The sequence below is a fragment of the Staurois parvus genome, unplaced genomic scaffold (assembly GCF_062004578.1).
Source record: "Staurois parvus isolate SC_StPar_1 unplaced genomic scaffold, SC_StPar_1.0 ptg000018l, whole genome shotgun sequence".
In the NCBI taxonomy this organism is placed as follows: domain Eukaryota; kingdom Metazoa; phylum Chordata; class Amphibia; order Anura; family Ranidae; genus Staurois; species Staurois parvus.
The window spans coordinates 20,593,879-20,616,875 of record NW_028317814.1 but is presented as its reverse complement, the minus strand read 5'-3'; the positions used below and the strand labels follow the sequence as shown (position 1 = coordinate 20,616,875).

The 22,997-nt window shown below is 42.6% G+C and overlaps 2 protein-coding genes across 2 annotated transcripts; both read right to left on the bottom strand.

Annotated features, from left to right (window-relative positions):
- Positions 1-850: 850 nt before the first annotated feature.
- LOC149473157 (chemerin-like receptor 1) lies at positions 851-14,550 on the bottom strand. The gene is made up of 4 exons (XM_089681743.1): positions 13,481-14,550; positions 9,594-9,610; positions 7,784-7,787; positions 851-1,001 (listed from the first exon to the last, which is right to left on the bottom strand). Exons 1-4 carry the CDS (start codon positions 14,548-14,550, stop codon positions 851-853), a joined length of 1,242 nt encoding a protein of 413 aa, XP_089537869.1.
- Positions 14,551-20,674: 6,124 nt separating this feature from the next.
- LOC149473156 (chemerin-like receptor 1) lies at positions 20,675-21,781 on the bottom strand. Its single transcript, XM_089684194.1, has one exon. It carries the CDS (start codon positions 21,779-21,781, stop codon positions 20,675-20,677), a length of 1,107 nt encoding a protein of 368 aa, XP_089540320.1.
- Between the last annotated feature and the right edge of the window lie 1,216 nt (positions 21,782-22,997).

The following is a 22,997-nucleotide window of genomic DNA, read 5'->3' as shown; positions in this document are numbered from 1 at the left end:
ATCACTATCCGGTCTTTGACTTAACCCTGATGAACCAGTTGGCCAAATTGAGAGAACTGCCACAGCAAATTGATGGAGGGGCGTACCATTGTTATTTCAGAAAAAGATGATACAAACCCTTAACTTAATGTTATTGTAAATACTGTAACTTACAATATATAATCCCAGAGAGGGGGTAAAAAACATGTGCTGTAGTATTCAGCTGCAATTGTTTGCAAGGAAGTGTAACCTATCAAATGTTGAACAGCTGGAGCACTGTTGTGTTACACTATTTGATTTATTATAATTTCTCTCTGACCATCACTTTTTTATCATTGCTCTGTGTCTTTAAGTTGTCTCCTTCTGTCTAAGCTGAGTCTATCTCTCACCGTACTTGAGTGTACTCCTCCCCCCTTTCTCTCTCTGTAATCATTACATTGTATCCTGTCTTCCTGAATACACCTTCCTTGAGTCTTACAACGTTAATGTTTTTCTACCTATGAATATTCACCATTAAACGGAACATTCGAATGGGTTTCCTCATCTGACTTCCTCAACATGTGAGTTTATTCATTGAGTTAAAAGATCTGACCCGATGCAAAAGATAAATTCAACACTACATGGTATAACTGTATACATCGTGGGAGATAAGGTCCTGTAGTCTGAGTCAGAATAAGCACAATCATTTTTTCTTCTCCTTAAACCACTGAAAACCACAGAAGCGAGAGGGCCAATGAAGAGAAATACAATGTTTTTGGACGATAAAACAGTTTGCATATATTGTAGGTATTTTAACAATTTTTTAAACTTCTGTCTTAAAGTGGGGCTTGAGAAAGCAGGTCCCCGCCCTGAAATATGTTGCCACTGCCATCTACATTACATATGGGGTCATCACGTTCCACCAGTTGGCCAGAGTAACTTCCTTGTTGTCCACAGCAGCTGCCATCTTGGCTGTACCCATTGTTGTTTCTCTTGCAAGTTCTTCCTGGAGTTTCCTCTTATTTACTTCCTGGCTCCAAGTGCTTGACAGACAGATAAAGAAAGCTATGCCTTGATGTTCTTTATTTTATGGATTTTTAATAAATATTACACTTAGACCTTGGTGCTTTCTCTCCCTCTCTTTCTTCGTTTTTGGTTTTTACATACTGCTGGTTCATCCTGGTGTGCTCCCTGGAATATTTCCTGGATCCTGGGGTCTGCTGTAACATCACTGACCTCCTGGTTTACTGCCACCTACTTGAGACTTGACAGATGAGTTGATATATTTCCTGCCAATAAAATCAAATTCATTAACACCCTTCCCTCTCTAACATGACTTAGTAGATCCCATGGCTTTGCCCCTTGGCACCACAGAAGCTCATGACACCAATTTTCTTTCTCACTATATCAGTGGCCAGCTTCTTCCTGTTTCTCGAGCCAAAAAAAGAAAAGGAAACAAGTTGGAGTTTTATGGTGCCAGTTACAACAAAAGTTGTTAAAAGGTTAATTTTTTTTAATGCATATGACATAGATAATTATAACAAATGTTAAAATGACAATGTGCATACACTGTGTACATACAAAGACTCCTTTAACCACTTGCCCTCCAGGGGATTTACCCCCCTTCCTGGCCAGGCCATTTTTTGCGTTATGGCGCTGCGTTACTTTGACTGACAATTGTGCGGTCATGCAACACTACACCCAAATTAAATTTTCGTCCTTTTTTTCAAGAATTGAGCTTTCTTTCGGAGGTATTTGATTGCCTGTGCGGTTTTCATTTTTAACACTATAAAATAAAAAGACCGACAATTTTGAAAAAAAAAATACAATATTTTTGACATTTTGCTGTTAAACATGTCCAGTAAAAAAATTTTAAAAATCAAATTTCGGCATAAATTTAGGCCAAAATGTATTCTGCTACATGTCCTTGGTAAAAAAAAAATCCCAATACGTGTAAATTAATTGGTTAACGTGAAAGTTATACTGTCTACAAATGGTGGTATATATACTGGAATTTTTTATTTAATTTTTTACTAGTAATGGTGGTGATCAGTGACTTATAGCAGGACTGCGGGACTGCAGCGGGCATTCTGACATTGGGGGGAACTGACTTGGTGTCACTGACATCCCCAGTGACACCAATACAGTGTTCAGTGCTAAAAAAAAAAGCACTGACACTGTATTAATGGCACTGGGCAGGAAGGGATTAACATGAGGGGCGATCAAAGGGTTAACTGTGTGCTGTTTCACAGAAATCTCTTTGTGTGTCTTCACTGTAATCACACTTGATTTTGAGCACCCGTGCCGCCCTGTAGCAGTATATCTGCTATAGGGCGGTCGTAAGCTGTTAAATTTCCACCCATAAATATAAAGACACTAGAGCACATCAAAATGAAATGAAAACAGCAATTCTCATCATATCCACATAAACTTGAGGTGTCTTCCATAGGTAGAAAACCTCAATGCATTTTGCGGGGAACCCCGCTTGTTCAGGAGGTGAGGGGAGCTAGACAACAAATCAATGGAGGTCCAACAGCTCAGAAAGGAGCACGTGTGGCCACAGATATAAAATATCCGTGGAGGCAGAAGTCAGAGCCAATACAAGACACCGCATCGAAACACTGGTTAATGCACAACTTAGCACGTAGCCTTGGCCATTAAACTGTTACTAAACCCAGGACCCTGCATTCACTATATCTTATCTCCCGCAGCACACAGAACATGGAAATGCAATTATTTTAGTAAAAATAAACTGCTAAAAACCTTTTCTCATCAGCAGCATATAGCAGTCTTGTGACTTCTATCAGTGTCCAGCAGAGCACTGATTAAAGCTTGTAGGAGGAGTTTTCATTCTGCACTAGGAGGCTTCATGACCTGTGCTGATCACATGCACTCTCCCAAGAAAAAGAAATACCTCTCTAACAATACACAATAAACTGAGCACGTGCAGAGCGACTCCACATAATATGTCTTATCAGGAGATAAGAGGGGGACACTGGAAGAAGGGGAGGATCAGAGAAGACAGGATCAAGCAGCGTTTTTACACAATGTAGAGGATTAGCCCCTTAGGTCCCACAGTGAGTATAACAAGCATGCTTTACTGCATAAACAGACTGATTTTACTGTTGTGGGTTTAGTAACACTTTAACTAAAGAACAGGGTGCTGGAATATATCATCCTTCAAACTTCCATGGGGCAACCTTCAATTGTGACAAATTTAAAGGTAAAGCTCCAAAGACAGGTAAGTCTCAAAGAGAAGGAAAGTCAGTGTCAACTAGGCAGCCAGAGCAAAAATATGGAGTGCAGTGTTCAACAAAGTTTGGCCAGCTTGCATTACCATTTGCCTCTCACACTGCGTGTTGCAGACATCAGGCCTATGTACCCCTTGTGACGATCGCGGCGTCAGACCCCAGCCCTTCTCACCAAACTCGTGACAGAAGGACTAGCCAATCTAAAACCGCGATGTCACATGCGTAACAATGCCACGCCCTGCTGCACCCTGCACAAAGATTTTCCAGCTCCATATACCAGCAGCCTGAGCGCGATTGTTACTGGGTCAAGTTAATTACGCAATTAACCCTTCACACTGCCACCACCTCCTTTTTGTACAGAGAAAGAGGAAACTCAACAATATCAGCAATAACAGTATGATGGTTGAAATAATCATCTGTATACCACTGTCACCGCAGGCAGGTTATACAGAGGGTTAAACACCCACAGTAGTGCTCTTCAGTGGCAGGAATTCGTAATTTGCATTAAAGAGCTTTAGAAACAGTTCAACACTTTCAGAAAGTAAGATTTATTACTAAAAGGTCAAAAGGGTGCAATAAAAATATTTACAGAAAAAGATGTAGCCAATACATATATAAATATACAGAGAACAATAGCACAGCAAAGAGATAACAGAAAGGAGTTTAAAGGGTTAAAGTACTTGCCAGTCAGCCTTGGTTTAAGCAGTTTCAAGTCTTATGAGCCCAAAAGGATTTTGGCTTGGCTTTTCTAGTATCTCCACCAGGTGCCTCCCTGGAGCAGTAAACCAATCGTCTCTTTTTGGGGAGGGAGGTGTAGGTGGAGCCCTAAGTTATGACCAGAAACTCTCCTAACTGCTATTATGATTCATAACTTATTCTCGGGGCATTTGCCAGCATGGTCACTAGTATATTAACACTCAGCCGCATCTGCGGAATGGTTAGAGATGAAACATGTCATATCTACTTGAATGGTTTAGGAGATATAATTTTCTGCTTTTCTATATATGCCAGCTAGGGGAGTAACCTATCAGGAATCTTGTATCAAAGTGACTAATCGCAATATATGCTTGGTTTTTATGTAAGTCTCTCATATTCCAAGATATGAAATCATAGGGGAAAATGGATGTTGAATGTGGTGTCTAGTTTATTACTTCTCTGGAATATCTTTGAACTCAGTGAAGGGCTTGGTTTACGCTTTTATGATATCCCAGATTGCACAGCTACCAGACAGCTGGGCCCCAGCTCCCTTGGGGGTTCTATAGCTCTGGAGCTCTCCTGCTGTGCTTTGGCTGCCTGTGACCTCTGTCATCACCCAGACCACATGTCACTCCATAGAGAGGGAGGGGATGAGGAGAGAGGGAGAGAGAGAGATAATTGTACAAGATCTCTGTGGGTACGATTGCTAAACCCCATACTCATTCACATGGCGGGGATGGGATCTTGGGGCCCCTTGTCCAATAAGTCACCCCTCTACATACCCACAACCACTAACCGGGGTAGTGGGGAAAAAGCCCTTGTCCTCATCAACATGGGGACAAGGTGCTTGGGGGGAGCCCCCCTCCCCCAAAGCACGCAGTATGTTGAGGGCATGCGACCTGGTATGGTTCAGAAGCAGGGGCCGCTCACTCGTCCCCCCTTTCCTGGCCTGTCAAGCTGCATGCTTAGATAAGAGTCTGGTATGAATTTTGGGGTGAACCCACACCATTTTTTTTTCATTTTGACCTGAAGGGCTTGGTAAGGATTGGGGGGATCCCTATGCATTTTTTTTAAAAAGGTCTTAATGAAGATAATTCTTTTGATTATATTCTGCTGGGTAATCCTGCTGACAGCAGTTGAGTCATGGTTGTTAAGGACGTGGTGGCTGGCCAGCAGCCAGCTCCTTAACAACCACTATTCACAAATCATTTTGGATCATTCATTATTTCAGATGCTTCAAACATCTGAATGAAACAAATTAACTTTGTTGTTTCGTTCTTATTTATTTTGGATTTTTTAAAATTTGTTACTGTTGTTATTCGGAGATTCTAATACCTCCAAATCCCCAAATAACGAAAATTTTGTCCGAATTTCAATTCGGAAGGAAACAAATTGCACATGTATATTAAAAACATTTGGGTAAAGGTCCAGAAAAATTAAGTATTATATTCTTACTCGCAGTGTTTTTCTTTTCCATAAATTATTTTTATTCACTAACATGTGCCTTTGAACATGCTGGAAAATTTGACTACTCCAAGAAGAGTCAATTGCATAGCATATCCTTCTTGCACAGCATCTCGTTTTCTGGGAGTGTCTAATTACTTTCTATGGTGGCCAAGCTCTTCCACCTCTCTCCTCACCTGCTTACATAACCTTTTATGATACTGCCAGGGGAGGAGTGGAGGGGAAAACAATAGGGTATAAAAATATTATAAACCCAATTGACTTTAAAGCAATACTAAAGGTTCAGTTTTTTTAAAAAATAACAAATATGTTATACTTACCTGCTCTGTGTAGTGGTTTTGTGCAGAGCAGCCCAGATCCTTCTCTTCTTGGGTCCCCCACTGGTGCTCTTGGCTCCTCCTTCTCGTTGGGTGCCCCATAGCAAGCAGCTTGCTATGGGGGCACCTGAGCAGGCACACCCCTGAGCTGCTACTCCGTGTGTCCATTCGCACAGGGAACCGCGACTCGGCCCTGGCCCCTTCTGTCTTCTCATTGGCTCATTGGCTGTGATTGACAGCTTTCTCAGCCAATGAGGAGGCAGAAACTCTGTACAGCCGAGGTTCTTGTGCACATTGTTGGATTGCAATGGGGCTCAGGTAAGTATTAAGGGGGCTGGGGGTACTGCTGCACACAGAGGTTTTTTACCTTCATGCATAGAATGCATGAAGGTAAAAAACCTTGAGCCTTTACAACCACTTTAATAATATTGAGCAGCTTGCTCTAAAAATGCCATCCACATTCACAGAAAATAGTACATAAAAAGATAAGTGGCTTTAAATTCTGCTTCATGGGGGTTCTCGTTTATGGCATCTGAACATCTATTTGACATAAAGAGGACCTCATGTCTTCTCTTTTTTGTGTTTCTTACCAGATTGAGGTTGAATGCTTCAGGGAACTTGGGTTTTTAGATGTTACAAGTCCAATCTTTAACAAACTCATGCAGACTCCACCTCCGCAACATCGCCAAAATCCGCACGTTCCTAACCCCAGAAACCACTAAACAGCTCATCCGCTCCCTCATCATATCACAACTCGATTACTGCAACTCCCTCCTCACTGGCCTGCCTCGCCGCTGGCTATCCCCGCTTCAGTCGATCCTGAATACGACTGCCAGACTCATTCACCTTTCCAACCGCTCCATCTCTGCCACCCCTCTCTGCCAATCCTTCCACTGGCTTCCGATTGCGCAACGAATCAAATTCAAAATCCTAACACTGACGTACAAAGCCGTCCACCATACTGCCCCGAACTACATCACCGACCTAATATCCAAGTACCACCCAGCACGCACACTCCGCTCCTCACAAGACCTCCTTCTCTCTAGTTCCCTGGTCTCCTCCTCCCATGCCCGCCTCCAGGACTTCTCCAGGGTGTCACCCATCCTCGGGAACTCTCTGCCCCAACCCATCAGATTATCACCTACTCTCCTCTCCTTTAGGCGCACCCTGAAAACCCATCTCTTCAGGGAAGCCTACCCCACCCCCTGCTAACTTGTCGACCTCCTCCACTCCTCCTACCACTCCATCCCCCACAGCTATCTCCTCCTGTTCCACCATCCCCTCCCTCCTAGATTGTAAGCTCGAAAGAGCAGGGCCCTCAATCCCCTCATGTTTTGCATTGTATTGTTATTGTTCTGTCACATGTTCTGACCCCTTTGTACTGTACAGCGCTGAGCGAACTATCAGCGCTTTATAAATACTGTATAATAATAATAATAATAATGAAAGTGGTACTAATAAAGAGAGGAAAGCTGGAGGGGATATAGTGCAATTGTATGATCCTTAGTGGAGTGAGAGGATCTACTATTTCCTGTGTCTCTAGAGGTGAATTGCTGTTTGACCTCCTATAAACTAGAGGACTGCATTTCTGGTAACCTGGTCTATGAACCCCTTGGTGAAAGTGTTATTCACAGTTGGTGGATCTATGAAGGACTCTGTGAAGATCATAAAGACACTGTGGTGTACCTAGAGATGTACAATTTCCAGAAAACACATTTATTTCCTTGTTTTTTTGTAATTTTGTTAAACTGGGAACGTGAAATGCAATGTACAGTATATAAAAGTATTATACTTGAAATAAAAGTACACTTTATTCAGTAAATAAACTAAATTTGCATTTTAAAATTTGTGATGATCCAGAAGCAACAGGAAGAGTGTTTCTGGAATGAGAGCTCTGGAGGGAAAAGCTACTTGCACTATCATTATGGTCCTTATCATTTATTTCCATAAATATTTTTTAATGTCTTTAGGGCACCTCTTGAAAAAAAAAATATTTATTTCTCTCAGCAGAAATTGCACTGTTGAAATGTTTCCAAACCCTAGATGTTGGTCTCACCGTTTTACTGAGAGGAGGAAAAGAAAAGACAATTTACTGACCAGACTATAAGGAATAAGAATCATTTAAAGGTTATAAAAATAAACTAATTTGTCAGACAAATTTACCCTCTTGCCTGTCAATTAAAGCGTGAGAGGACAGAAACCATCTTCTACTGTATCCCAACAATCATCCAACTGTAGGAGGTAAAGGATGGAACCAACAAGCACAGTGGCTAAATGGTTCCACCTGGCAGTACTAGGGTTGTTGGTTCGAATCCAAACCATGGCGCTGCCTGCCTGGAGTTTGCATGTTCTCCCTGTGCCTGCGTGGGTTTCCTCCCACACTCCAAAGACATGCTGGTAGGTGACTTGGATCCTGTCTAAATTGGCCCTAGTATGTGTATATATGAATGTGAGTTAGGGACCTTAGATTGTGCACCCCTTGAGAGTTATGGACTGATGTGAATGTACAATATATATGTGAAGCGCTGCGTAAATTGACGGCGCTATATAGGTTCCTGGAATAAACAAGCAAACTAACCTGGAGCCTTTCCCCTGCAGTGTCCCCAAGTGGCACTGCAGAACTGCATTGAGAAGTACAGTGTTACTTGACTTGTATTCCAGGATTTGCTTGTCTGAGAGAACTTCAATAATGTAAGACTTTAACACCCCTCTTTTTTCATTTTTTCCAGAAAAAACAGAAAGAAAAACAGCTTTGGGGAAAAAATTTGTCAAATTTTTTTCAAGGCCTTTCCATCTCCAGGTGTGACTGTAGATTGTGGAAGGACTGGTTTAGCACTGTTTATTAATCTATGGCCTGAATACAAACAGTGACAGTTTGGAGTCTGCTTGGGCAGCTGACATTCCAAGATGACGGCACCCAGCAGTGTCTCATGGGTTTTGGATGTCTACACAAGGGAGGTTTTACCGGTAAAAAAAACATGCATATAATATGTTAAATGCACATATAATCTTATAGGAAAATTTTTGTTGAAATGAATAGTCTGGTGACTGGAACTTTAAAGTTCATAATCAGCAACTGATACAATGATGAGATAAAGCAGCAGGACTCAAGGCAGTGAAGAGCAGTTTTATTTAGATCACTTTCACAATCAGTTAAGATAAAGAAGACTTAGGCCAAAACATATTTTCCATCTTTAAGTCCTCACGCACACTTGATGTTTTTACAGCGGCTGTTTTTGGCTTTTGACTTTTTTTCTACAGCCAGTAAACTCCCCAGCATGCTATCCTATGTGTCCATACACACAGACTGTGATCAACGTTTTTTGGTAAGGGCGTTTTTTTGGCTGGAAAAACCCCCCAGAACTAGTGGTTTTCTAGAGGAGTTTTTTAGCTGTAAAAACGTTCTAATGCTGCAAAATGGCATTTTTGGACCTTTTTTTGACCCCCCAATTTTTTTGGGGGTAAAAAAAAGCTAAAAAAGGCAAACGCGGGAAAACACCACTAATCGCAGCAAAATGCTGCTAAATGCTAATGCAAAAATGCTAAAAAAAGCTGAAAAACTCAAGTTTTTTAAATTGACTTTACACAGCTAACATAAAAATGCTCTAATGGGCAGCACAGTGGATAAATGGTTAGCACTTCCACCTGGCAGCACTAGGGTCATTGGAATCCCAGCCACGGCACCACCTGCCTGGAGTTTGCATGTTCTCCCTGTACCTGCGTGGGTTTCCTCTGGGTACTCCGCTTTCCTCCCACACTCCAAAGACATGCTGGTAGGTGAAGTGGCTCCTGTCTAAATTGGCCCTACTATGTGTATGTATGAATGTAAGTTAGGTACTTTAGATTGTACACCCCTTGAGGGTTAGGGACTGATGTGAATGTACAATATATATAGTATGTAAAGCACTGCGCAAATTGACGGCGCTATATAAGTACCTGAAATAAATAAATAATGCTGAAAAATGTGGTAAAACATAATAAATCACGGCAAACCAGCATTTTTGGACATTTTTTTGAACAAAAAAAATTGGAAAAAAACCCCTCTAAAATCCGCAAATGCGAAAAAAGCCACTAAACGCTAATATAAAAACGCTGAAAAACTCATGTTTTTAACGGGACTTTACACAGCTAACGTTACCAGCATTATTTAAACGCCCAATGTGCATGGAGCCTTATAGTACAAAGTGATATTTAATTTGAAAGCTGTAATCTGGGCTAATAGTAGCCTTTGTGTATTTTTTCCATTATCGAGTATGAAGCAACCCCTGCACATTGTATTCGGACATTTCCTGCAATAAGGATTGGTCACTGGTGCTCTCTTTCTCCTTGTGCAGAGTGGCTGTCTTGTATCTTGACTTGGCTTGACTGCTGTCTGCTCCTTGTAGTTTTCTTCAGTCAGCTTGTGGACCTGATGGATCTCACCAAAAGCGCTGCTCTCTGAACAGACTTTGTACAGCACTGTTACTTTTACAAGGTAATATCCATGTTTGTAAGGGCATTTAGTACATACAAAGTGATTTAAATTTTCTATGTCTATTGATAAAAATACTGTAGATGTAAGATTTAAGCTTTTGGCCCAGGAATTCAGCTTTAACCCCTTGACGCCGATGGCACTCAAATATGCGGCCTCACGGAACTAGGCTTTTTTCTGTGGGGCTGCATATCTGCGTACCTGTCTTTGTGCTGGAAGCACGCCGCACGGTGTGCTCCGAGCACAGAGACCGCGGTGTCACTGATAGCCCCGGATCCCGTTCTAACAATCGGGACCCGGGACTCCCGATTCCGGGTCCCGTTCTCGCGAGATTATAGTAAAATCAGCCATTTTCCAGGGTTTGTAGACCGTTCTCCAGCGTTTGTAGACCGTTCTCCCTTCATTTGGAGAAATGATCTACACTGCTTCAAAAACTGCATTCACAGGAGAACTGTGTTCTCCGAGAATGCCGGAGAACTGAGCAGCGATCTATTACCGCTGGTTCATAAACGGACACCTGTATCTCTAACTCCTGACTTAGAGAGATAAAAAAATGTTTGTAAAAAAAAAAAAAGAAGATAAATAAATATTAAAAAATAAAATAAAAAATAAAGAAAAATACCTAGATCAAGTTTTGATCTAGTTCAGTGCCAGGGTTAGTGTTTGAGTCAAGGTCAGGGTCAAAGGTCAGAATTTAAAAAAAAAATGGTATCAGTGTCAGTTAGTATTAATGTCAGTGTCAGTGTGTTTTATGTAAAAAAAAAAAGACAAACACAAAATGCATACTATTGTTTCTGGGCTGTACTATGGGTACAAACAACAAATAACATACACATACAGTTGCAAGAAAAAGTATGTGAACCCCTTGGGATTACGTGGAGTTTTGCATGAATTGGTCATAAAATGTGCTCTGAACGTCATCTAAGTCACAACAATATAAGAACACAGTCTGCTGAACATAATACTACACAAACATTAGATGTTGCCATGGTTTAATTGCACATAACATGTAAACATTCACAGTGCAGGGAGGAAAAAGTATGTGAACCTTTGGACTTAATAACTGGTTGACCCTCCTTTGGCAGCAATAACCTCAACCAAACGTTTCCTGTAGTTGCAGATCAGACCTGCACAACCATCTGGAGTAATTTTGGACCACTCCTCTTCACAAAACTGTCTCAGTGTAGCAATATTCTTGGGATGTCTGGTGTGAATCGCTCTCTTAAGGTCATGCCACAGCATTTCAATCGGGTTGAGGTCAGGACTCTGACTGGGCCACTCCAGAAGGCGTATTCTGTGCTGTTGCAGCCATTGTTTTGTTGAATTACTTGTATGCTTTGGGTCATTGTCCTGTTGCATCACCCATCCTCTGCGGAGCTTCAGTTGGCGGACAGATGGTCGTACGTTTTCCTGCAAAATGTCTTGATAAACTCTGGAATTCATTTTCCCATCAATGATAACAATCCGTCCAGGCCCTGAGGCAGCAAAGCAGTCCCAAGCCATGATGCTCCCTCCGCCATGTTTTACAGTGGGGATGAGGTTTTGATGTTGGTGTGCTGTGCCTTTTTTTCTCCACACATAGTGTTGTGTGTTCTTCCCAAACAACTCAATCTTGGTTTCATCTGTATAACAGTATATTTTGCCAGTAGTGCTGTGGAACATCCAGGTGCTCTTTTGCAAACTTCAAACGTGCTGCAATATTCTTTTTGGACAGCAATGGCTTCCTCTGTGGTGTCATCCCATGTACTCCATTCTTGTTTAATGTTTTCCTTATTGTAGATGTGTCAACAAAAATGTTAGAATGTGCCAGAGATTTCTGTAGGTCTTTAGCTGACACTCTGGGATTCTTCTTTACCTCATGCAGCATTCTGCGCTGTGCTCTTGTAGTCATTTTTACAAGAAGACCACGCCTAGGGAGAGTAGCAACAGTGCTAAACTTTCTCCATTTGTAGACAGTCTGTCTTACCGTGGACACATGAACATCAAGGCTTTTGGAGATACTTTTGTAACCCTTTCCAGCTTCATGCAAGTCAACAATTCTTGATCGTAGGTCTTCTGAGAGCTATTTTCTGCAAGGCATGGTTCACATCAGACAGTGCTTCTTGAAATCAGTAAACCCAAAACAGGTGTGTGTTTTTTAAGGGCAGGACAGCTGTCAGCAACACATCCAATATCATCACACTGATTGGAGTCAAGGTTGGCTCACTCCTGGCTCCAATTAGCTCTGGGAGAAGTCATTAAGCTAGGGCCTCACATACTTTTTCCTCCCTGCACTGTGAATGTTTACATGTTATGTGCAATTAAACCATGGCAACATCTAATGTTTGTGTAGTATTATGTTCAGCAGACTGTGTTCTTCTATTGTTGTGACTTAGATGTTGTTCAGAGCACATTTTATGCCCAATTCATGCAAAACTCCACGTAATCCCAAGGGGTTCACATACTTTTTCTTGCAACTGTATATGGTATCGCTGCTATCGTCAAGAGCTGGAGAATGTATTTTGGGTTGTTCTATGGAGGTAGGTTATGGTCGTAATAAGAAACACACAGCTAAATAAAAAAAAATGACTTCTTTTTTTTACTATTTTGGGCCAGTTTTCCATTGATAATAAAAAAAATTAGGAGCTATCCATTAGCATTTACCACTAAATGAAAGCCCAATTTGTCCTGAAAAAAAACAAAGTATAATTCACCAGGGTGTACAAAGTAGTTGTGGTGATATGTACGGTTTTACTAACACATGTCAACGTTGCAGAATTGTGCTTAGGCATTTAGATTTGTTTTACTCTTAGCCATGATGGGGTTAAGCAAATGTAAGTGGGCTGACTTACCCAAAAATGTATTATATTTCTCACAGTCTCTGGCAATGAGATCTGTCCATCCACCTGCTGATCATATGACAAGGGGTCTCCTCCAAACAATCGATGATTTTGCCATCTAGAACTAAATATTTTTACTTAGGCTTGCTCTTAAATAAATTTTTAGCTGCTTCTTATGCTTATGCTATGTAAAGCGGAACTGACGTTCTGAAGTAACAAACAGTGAGCAGGCAGGCGTTTATTGCAGAAGAGATATGGGATGTCTCTTCTGCAATATATTGCTCCAACCTGCCATCTTGCTGTCTTCTTGGATACTGCAAATTGAAATGTGAATGTGCAGCTCAGCTTACAGCACTGGGCTGGTCTCTGAGTGTTGGGACAATGGCCCCCTACGCATGCACAGTAGTGATGTCATCCCCCGTCGGCCAATGAAAAGACCAGCACTCAGAAAAAGATGTCAGTGAGGGACCGTTGGGCTGGTGAGTACTGATCCTTCAGTTCCGCTTTAAGAAATTGGCAAATCTAGCCCTTGTCTGTCGGCCAACCAGCACGTACATTATGGGGTTCAAGCAGCAATTGGTATAGGCAATGGTACAGAGGAGTGGGATAAAGGTCATGACTTTAAACATGACTATTAAATTCATATTTCTAACAGCAGCCAAAAGAATAATTTGACTTAGAATGAGTGGTGTGCATGTGACAAAGTACACTACAACGATGCTGATGACTAGTTGGTAGAGCCTATGGGTGTTCACAGTCTGGGATTTTCGAGCCTGTATAGCTATGGTTATATTGGAAAATATAACAACACAGAATGGAATGAAAAAGCCAATTACCAGGAGAGGAATACTAAAACACTGTATTGAATATAATATGTCATTCCAAGCAGTTAGAGTGTTCTCATCACCGCAGCATTCTTCAGGTGAACATTCCTTGAAAAAGTAGTGGAACTTGTTGTACACATCTAGGGAAATCTTTCTTTCTAGGCTTAGAGGTTCAGTTAAATTATATTTAGGGTCAACTTCTCCATCATCATTGTCTTTAGCACAATTAAAACTTTTATCTCCAAACGAAAACTCATTTAAAATCAACACTGGAAGACTGGTAAATATGGTTATTATCCATATTGTTATGCAAGTCCATCTTGAAACACGTTGTGAGATAAATTTCCGATGAAACATTGGCTTTGCCACAGATAAAGCCCGATTGAGGTTTAAGGCTACGAGAATGAAAGTGTTAGCATACATATTAACACAGGTAACAAAGAGAAACATCTTACAGATGTGCTTTCCAAAGGGCCAGTGATCATAGAATACAGCAGAGGCGTAGACAGGCAATAAGAGCAGAGAGACAAAATCGGTGATGGCCAGGTTCAAGAACCAGGTTTTAGATTGATATTTCTTCATTACAAATATGTTGAAAAAGATGACGATTGCATTGCCAATCAATCCTATTACGCAGGTTGCCATAGCTAGCACAAAGTTTACATAATTAAGTGGAGTAGAATACGTTACTTGATATGCCATAAGGTCCAGCATTTCTCCAGTGGAATAACAAGGTCTGTACAAAGACATTTTCCCTTTCAAATGGTTGAAGCTGAAAATGAATAAAATGGAAAAAGATGTCAACACATATTTTACAAATCTCATAATTATTGCTAATAGAACTGAAGTTGTTCAATGTATTTTTTAATACATTTTGTAAGGATCTGAATCTGGCTTAGTATCACCCTCTTGTAATCACTTGTACAATAGCCTGGGACAAAGGGGCAGTACTATGAGCTAATCAGTCGTACTGGACTAGGGGGGTCACCATAGCACTTTTCCTCTGCTATTTCTACCCTCTTACTCCAACCCATCTCCCAACATGCCTGATATTCCTCTTCTACCTTCTCAACCTCCCTTGAACTCTCCTAGGTCTTCCTACTCAGCTTGTCTGAACCTTCTATATTTCTGTTACCCTGTTGGAAACAAGTAAAGGACTTGGATGCTGATGCACTGATTACTCACCATAATGCCTTATCTGGGAAACGTTGTCTTTTTCCTGTCAAATACATTGGCCCAAGTTAGGTTGACTAATGTATTAATATTTTCTGGAAGTTGCAACCCTTATCCTGACTTCTGTAATGTACACTGTGTATAAGAGATGTTTAATTATTATTATACAGTATTTATAAAGCGCCAATAGTTCGCTCAGCGCTGTACATTACAAAGGGGGACAGATCATGTGACAGAACAATACCAATACAATGCAAAACATGAGGGGATCGAGGGCCCTGCTCTTTCAAGCTTACAATCTAGAAGGGACGGGATACTGGTACAGGAGGAGATAGCTGTGGGGGATGGAGTGGTAGGAAGAGTGGAGGAGGTCGGTCAAGTTAGCAGGGGGTAGGCTTCCCTGAAGAGATGGGTTTTCAGGGTGCGCCTAAAGGAGAGGAGAGTAGGTGATAATCTGATGGGTTGGGGAAGGGAGTTCCAGAGGATGGGTGACACCCTGGAGAAGTCCTGGAGGCGGGCATGGGAGGAGGAGACCAGGGAACTAGAGACAAGGAGGTCTTGTGAGGAGTGGAGTGTGCGTGCTGGGTGGTACTTGGATATTAGGTCGGTGATGTAGTTCGGGGCAGTATGGTGGAAAGCTTTGTACGTCAGTGTTAGGATTTTAAATTTGATCCGTTGCGCAATCGGAAGCCAGTGGAGGGATTGGCAGAGGGGGGTGGCGGAAACGGAGCGGTTGGAAAGGTGAATGAGTCTGGCAGCCGTATTCAGGATCGACTGAAGCGGGGATAGCCAGCGGCGAGGCAGGCCAGTGAGGAGGGAGTTGCAGTAGTCGAGTCGTGATATGATGAGGGAGTGGATGAGCTGTTTAGTGGTTTCTGGGGTTAGGAACGTGCGGATTTTGGCGATGTTGCGGAGGTGGAGTCTGCACGAGTTTGTTAAAGATTGGACTTGGGGCTGGAAGGATAGGTTGGAGTCCAGAATGACACCAAGTACTCTGGCCTGCAGGGCGGGTTTGATATTGGCGTTGTTGGATGTGATGGAGAAGTCAATGGGGGGTGGGATTTGGGCTGGGGGGAAGACAAGAAACTCGGTTTTGGAGAGATTCAGTTTAAGGAAGTGGAGCGACATCCAATCTGATATGTCGCTCAGTAGGTGTGTGATTCGGGCAGAGACCGAGGGGGTGAGGTGGGGGGTTGAGAGATAGATTTGTGTGTCGTCGGCATAGAGGTGGTAGTTGAAGCCGTGAGAGTGTATGAGTTGGCCAAGGGAGGAGGTGTAGATGGAGAAGAGAAGGGGCCCAAGGACAGAGCCTTGAGGGACCCCAACAGAGAGGGGGAGTAAGGGGGAGGTGGTAGCATTATAGGTAATGCTGAAAGAGCGTTGTGACAGGTAGGATGAGAGCCAGGAGAGAGCAGAATCTCTGAGGCCGAGGGAGTGTAGTATTTTGAGGAGGAGGGGGTGGTCAACTGTGTTGAAGGCCACAGAGAGGTCAAGGAGTAGGAGCACTGAATAGTGGCCATTAGCTTTGGCGGTTAGAAGGTCGTTGGAGAGTTTGAGTAAGGCGGTTTCGGTGGAGTGTAGGGGACGGAAGCCAGACTGTAGGGGATCGAGGAGGTTGTTGTCGTTGAGGTGAGAGCATAGGCGGGTGTAGACGAGGCGCTTGAGGAATTTAGATGTAAATGGGAGCAGGGAGATGGGTCTGAGGTTGTTCGGGTCATTGGGGTCCAGGGAGGGCTTTTTAAGTGTGGGGGTGATGTGTGCATGCTTCAGTGGGGAGGGGAAAGTGCCGGAGGAGAGGGAGAGATTAAAGATGTGGGTGAGGGAGCGTAGGATGGAGGGGGAGGGAGGTCGTAGGAATTGTGAGGGGATAGGGTCGAGGGGGCAGGTGGTGAGGCGGGCATCAGAGAGGATCTTGGAGACTTCCTCGATGGTAGTAAGGTCAAAGGTGTGGAGTGTTGGGGGAGCTTCAGTATGAGGAATGTAGGGTGGGGTGGAAGTGGAGGTCAGAGCAGTGGTAGGGCCGTGGGAGAGGGGTGATGAGGGGGTAGCTGAGTGAGGGGGAACGGGGTTGGAGGGAGTTTGAGCAGCGACGAAGTCCCTGCGGGTAATGTCGAGGGGGAGGGGGGATGAGGGGGTAGCTGTGTGAGAGGGGACGGGTTGAGAGGGCGTGTGAGTTGCGGCAATGTCCTTGCGAATTGTGTCAATCTTGTTTTTGAAGTGATTGGCAATCTCAAGGGCAGTGAGTGAGGTGCTGGGTGGAGGTGAGGGTGGAGAGAGTAGAGAGTTGAAGGTGGAGAAGAGTCGGCGAGGGTTGGAGGAGAGGGTCTTGATGAGGGTCAGGAAGTAGGCTTGTTTGGCTGCGTGGAGGGAGGAGGTGTAGGTGCGGAAGGCAGATTTGTAGCGGGTGAAGGCTTGTTGGGATTTTGTTTTGCGCCATAGTCGCTCCAAGGCACGACTATGTCGTTTGAGGGTTTTGGTGTGATCAGTCTGCCAGGGCTGGAGCGGTCGGGGTCTGATGTTGCATGTGGTTAAAGGCGCTAGTGAGTCAAGGGCTGTTGACAGCACATTGTTGTAGGCAGTCATAGCCAAGTCGGGGCAGGACAGGGGGAGGATGCTGTCGTGGAGTTGATCAGCTGCAGAGTGGAGGGGGGCAGGGTTAAGGTTGCGGAGGTTATGGCTGGTAGTAGTGTAACATTTGGAGGGGTAGGCGTTGGAGGACGAGGAGATAGAGAAGGTAATCAGGTTGTGGTCAGAGAGAGGAAAGGGGGTGTTCGTGAGGTTGTGGGGAGCGCAGTGGTTGGAGAAGACAAGAACAAGAATATTACCGTCGGAGTGGGTGGTGGATTGTATGCACTGTGCAAGTGCAAAGGAGGAGGTTAAGTGGAGGAGACGGGCTGTGTCCGGGTTTGCGAGGTTGACAGGGATGTTGAAATCCCCAAGAATGGCACGTTATGATCATACCTATGTTCCTGGTAAAAAAAAAATTCACATCAAATCTACAACTAAATTATATCAACGAATTGCGCTTCCAATGTGAACATCACATGCAGTTTCCAGTGCAAACCCAAATCCCAAACAAACCAACCCCAATTGTGTATTGTTGAGATCGAGGAATTATAGTGTGTGGTGGAGATGCATAAGCCCCACCTTTCCTGACTTTGTGTGGCACTGCAATTTTGATACATGACATCCGTGATGCAATATTTCATCCTCTGACACCAACAATGGGCCATATTTTCCCCCACTGACAGCAACAAGGGGCACAATTCCTCCAAATGACACAAATGATGGGACACAGTTCCTTCCAATAACACTAATTATATTATTATTATCCTATAAAATGGAGGCTTGCATTTATGGTAAGCTGTTCTATGTACCCCTTGGTGAAGTTTTTATTCACAGTTGGTAACATTGTGAGGGATCCTATTATGATATTTTGGTGTACCTATCTGTAGTGCTACCCCTGCAGGAGCTGCTGGATAGGATGGTTTCTCTGTTCTCGATCTCGTCAAAGACTTCTGCCCCTCTGACACACTAGGTTAAGTAAACAAACCTTGCAATATCATAGAAATCACTGAAGGCCATACCAGATACACAATTATATGCTGGGTCAAGAAACAGTCACCAAACAAACCACTAGAAGCAAGTCTCAGTATATTGTCGCTCACTAGGATTGGTAATGGTAAAGAAATGAAAGTAAATTAGCAATAATAATAGTACAACATGTGGTATGATCAGTAATCAGCAGTAGGAATAGGATAACACTAAGCACCAGGATCAGCATAAACAGTAGCAAGACCAGAGTAAGTGCAGCAATGGACAGTAATGTGGGTAAATTTACTGCGCTCAGGAGAACATACTGCCAAAGTACATTAAGGGTGACTATGCTAGGCGTAGGCTAACTGGACAGATGTACACTTTATGTGAGTAGTAGATAGGGGAGCTTGTAGAATAGCTTTATAGAGTGCAGTCCTTTACTGTGTTCTTTTGCAAGCTATTGTTGGGAACCATAAGCAGCGTTGGTGCACTTAACAACAGTCTCTGTGAATCAGCATACAGTGTAGGTGCTGTGTTCTAAGTGTCCTGTTTCCAGTGACCCAGTCTCTGATATCAGTGAGCAAATAATGCACCCTCTCACCAGTCTCTGTGGCGCATCTGTAAAATCCCGCTGTAGGAAAGGGGCCCTTTGCTTCTGCGCAGATGGCTCTGGTGCTCAGAAGTGAAGGAGGGGAGACTGAGAGATCGCTTCAGTCTCCATGCAGAAAGGGCAAGATTGATCCAACTGCTGTGGTCTGTGCAGTGCTGCTCCAGAGTCACCATGCCTCAAGCTCTGGTCCCCGCCAGTCTAGTCTCTCACAGAGATGTCTGCACACAGTCTGATGTGCTCATGTAAACTCCAGCACTGCTATGAGGAATTAGTTTTCAGTGCAGTCCTGTAAAAGCTATTTCACCAATCTCTCTCTACCTCAGTGTCCTATGGGAACTGTAGTGTGAAGGTCCGTGAGTCCCATTCTAAGTTTGATGTCCCTGACTTCAATTCCCATGATCCTAAATGTTCTGCATAGTAGTCTGTAGGCTTTCTTGGCTATAGCTCTCCCTCTGTTGACTGGAGGAGATGAAGAAGTGCAAGACAACATCCAGCATAGCAGTATAAAGTGAAAGTAAAACTGACTCTAAAGAGGACAATGTCTCATTCTCCATGCTCCTGAAGTCCGGCACCTAGTTACATATAGATTGTGGAAGGACTGGTTTAACACTACATATCATTTTCTGTACTGGTTACTATATAGTGTCACTTGGGTGACAGCTCTGAGTCTGCTGGGGCAGCTGACATACCATCCAAGATGGGATCACCCAGCAGTGTCCAAGGGGTTTTGTATGTCTACATAAGGGAGGCTTTTACAGGTAAAATATGTTAAATGCACATATAATCTTATGGGAAGATTTTTGTTGAAATTAATAGTCTGGTGACTGGGACGCTTTAAAGTTGATAATCAGTAATTGAGACAACACTGAGATATATCAGCAGGAGTCAAGACAATAAAGAAGAGTGGTTTTATTAAATTTACTTTCACATTCAGCTAAAGAAGGTTTAAGCCAAAACATCTCTTCCATTTTTTACAGCACAAAGTAATTTTTCATTTGAAAGCTGTAATCCAGGTTAATGGAGTCCTTTGTGTATTTTATCTATGAAACAACTCTTGCACATTATCTCCAAGAGTTTCCTGTAATAAGGATTGGTCACTGGTGCTCTCTTTCTCTCTCTCTCTGGCAGGTCGGCCATCTTGTATCTTGACTTGGCTTGACTGGTATCAGTCCCTTGTAGTTTTTTTGTAGGACGCCTGTAGTGGGTGGACCTGATGGCCCACCAAAAGCTCTGTTCTCTGCACAGACTATGCACAGCAAGATATCACTGCTACTTTTAGAAGGTAATAGTTGGGTTTGTAAGGGCATTTGGTACACACAAAGCAGATTTATATCTCATATGGCTATATAGATGTAAGACTTCGAATTCAGCGTTAAGCTAATATAAATGGGTTGAACCAAACAAAAATTTCTTATACCTCTCACTGTCTCTGACAATGAGATCTATTCATCCACCCACTGTTCAGTTTACAAGGGTTCTTGTCCAAACAATGGATGATTCTTCCATCTATAATGAAATGTTCATTTTAGTTTGGCTTGCCCTTTAAAAACACGTTTAGTTGTTTTTAATGCTTATGCTACTTAAGAAATCAGCAAGGCCAGACCTTGCTTGTCGGCCAACCAGAACATACATTATGGGGTTCAAGGAGCAGTTGGCATAGGCAACTGTACAGAGGAATGGCATAAATGTCATGACTTTAAACATGACTATTAAATCCATATTTCTTACAGCAGCCAAAAGAATGATTTCACCTAGCATGAGCGGTGTCCAACTGACAAAGTACACTATAATGATGGTGATGACTATTTGATAGAGTCGATATGTGTTCACAGTCTGAGATTTTCGAGCCTGTATAGCTATGGTTATATTGGAAAATATTATAACACAGAATGGAATGAAAAAGCCAATTACAATGAAAGGAATACTAAAACACTGTATTGAAAATAACAGGTTATTCCAAGTACTGAGTGTGCTCTCATCCCCGCAGCATTCTTCAGGTGAACATTCCTTAAAAAAATACTGGAAATATTTGTAAATAGTTAGATAATCCTTCTTTTCTAGGCTTAGTGGTTTAGTCCAGTTATATGTAGGATTATATGTCCCATTGTCATCATCTTTAATACAATTAAAACTGCAGTAACTATTGTCTCCAATTTTAAACTCACCACTAAAAAGCAACACTGGAAGACTGGTAATTATGGTTATTATCCATATCAATACGCAAGTCCATCTTGAAACACGCTGTGAGATAAACTTCCGATGAAACAATGGCTTCGCCACTGACAAACCCCGACTGAGATTTAAGGCCATGAGAATGAAAATGCTAGCGTACATATTAATACTAATGACAAAGAGAAAAATGCTACAGATCTGCTTTCCAAAGGGCCAATTGCCCTGTAGCATAGCAAAGATGTGCAGAGGCAATAAGAGGAGCGAGACAAAATCGGTGATGGCCAGGTTCAAGAACCAGATTTTAGATTTATGTTTCTTCATCACAAATATGTTGAAAAAGATGACAATGGCATTGCCAATGAGTCCTATGATGCAGGTCATCGTAGCTAGCACAAAGCTTGCATAACTAAGAAGAATAGAATACTTTGCTTGATATGCCATAAGTTCCATCATTTCTCCAGTGGAATAACAACGACTGTACAAAGACATTTTCCCTCTTGAAAGTTTGAAGCTGAAAATTAATAAAATGGAAAAGGAAGTCAACACATTTTATACAAAATCTCATAATTCTTGCTATTATAACTGTAGCTATTCAATGTATTTTAAATACATTTGGTAAGGATCTGATTCTGGCCTAGTATCACCTTCTTGTAATTTCTTGTACAATAGACTGGGAAAAGGGGCAGTACCAGGAGCCAATCAGTCATACTGGAATAGGGGGGCCAACTTAGCACCTTTCCTCTGCTATTTCTACCCTCCTACCTCAACCCATGTCCCTACATGCCTGATCTTCCTCATCTACCTTCCCAACCTCCCTTGAACTCTCCTAGGTCTTCCTACTCCCCTTGTGTGGACCTTCTATATTTCTGTTACCCTGTCAGAAACATGTAAAGGACTTGGATGCTTACTGATTTCTCATCTCAATGCATTATATGGGGTGCCTTGTCTATTTCCTGTCAAATACATTAACCCAAGTTAGGTTGACTAATGTATTAATGTTTTCTGGAAGTTGCAGCCCTTATCCTGACCTCTGTAATGTACACCATGTACAAGAGATGTTTAACCAGTTGATGCTGACAGTACACAAATATGCTGGACCTTGACACTGAGCAGCCGTACCAAATGTAAACAAACATGTGCCATGAGCGCACACCCTGCACCCTCCCAGTAAATTTACTGGTGCCTCACAGAAAGGTCGCGATCACTACATTCGATAGGGACCTTTTTGATCATGTGACTGCTGTGACAGTCATTCACGGCGGTCACATGACCCTAATCGCTGCCCCGCTTCCCGGCATCACAAACCCCTTAAAGGATCAGGAGGCGCCGGCATCAAGGGGTTAATGGCATATTGTGATCATATCTATATTCTTGGTATAAAAACTGCAAACAATGAATGAAAAAAAAAAGAAAGTTCACATTAAATCTACAACTAAATTATATAATTGATATGCACTTACAAGGTGAACATCACATGCAGTTTCCAGTGCAAATCTAAATCCTAAACAAACTAAACCAAATTGTGTATTGTTGACATCTTGGAATAATAGTGTATGGTGGCGATGGCATAAGCCCCAACTTTCCTGACATTGTGCCGCACTGCAATTTTTATACACGGCATCAGTGATGAGAAGTGAGACGGTCCTACAGTGAGACATCAATGATGCCCCTGACGACGTCATTGATGACGAAACGCGTTGGATGG

What these genes read in the sequence shown, in the direction of transcription:
- LOC149473157 (XM_089681743.1), bottom strand. Translation starts at nt 14,550, where the DNA reads ATGTCTTTGTACAGACCTTGTTATTCCACTGGAGAAATGCTGGACCTT.
- LOC149473156 (XM_089684194.1), bottom strand. Translation starts at nt 21,781, where the DNA reads ATGTCTTTGTACAGTCGTTGTTATTCCACTGGAGAAATGATGGAACTT.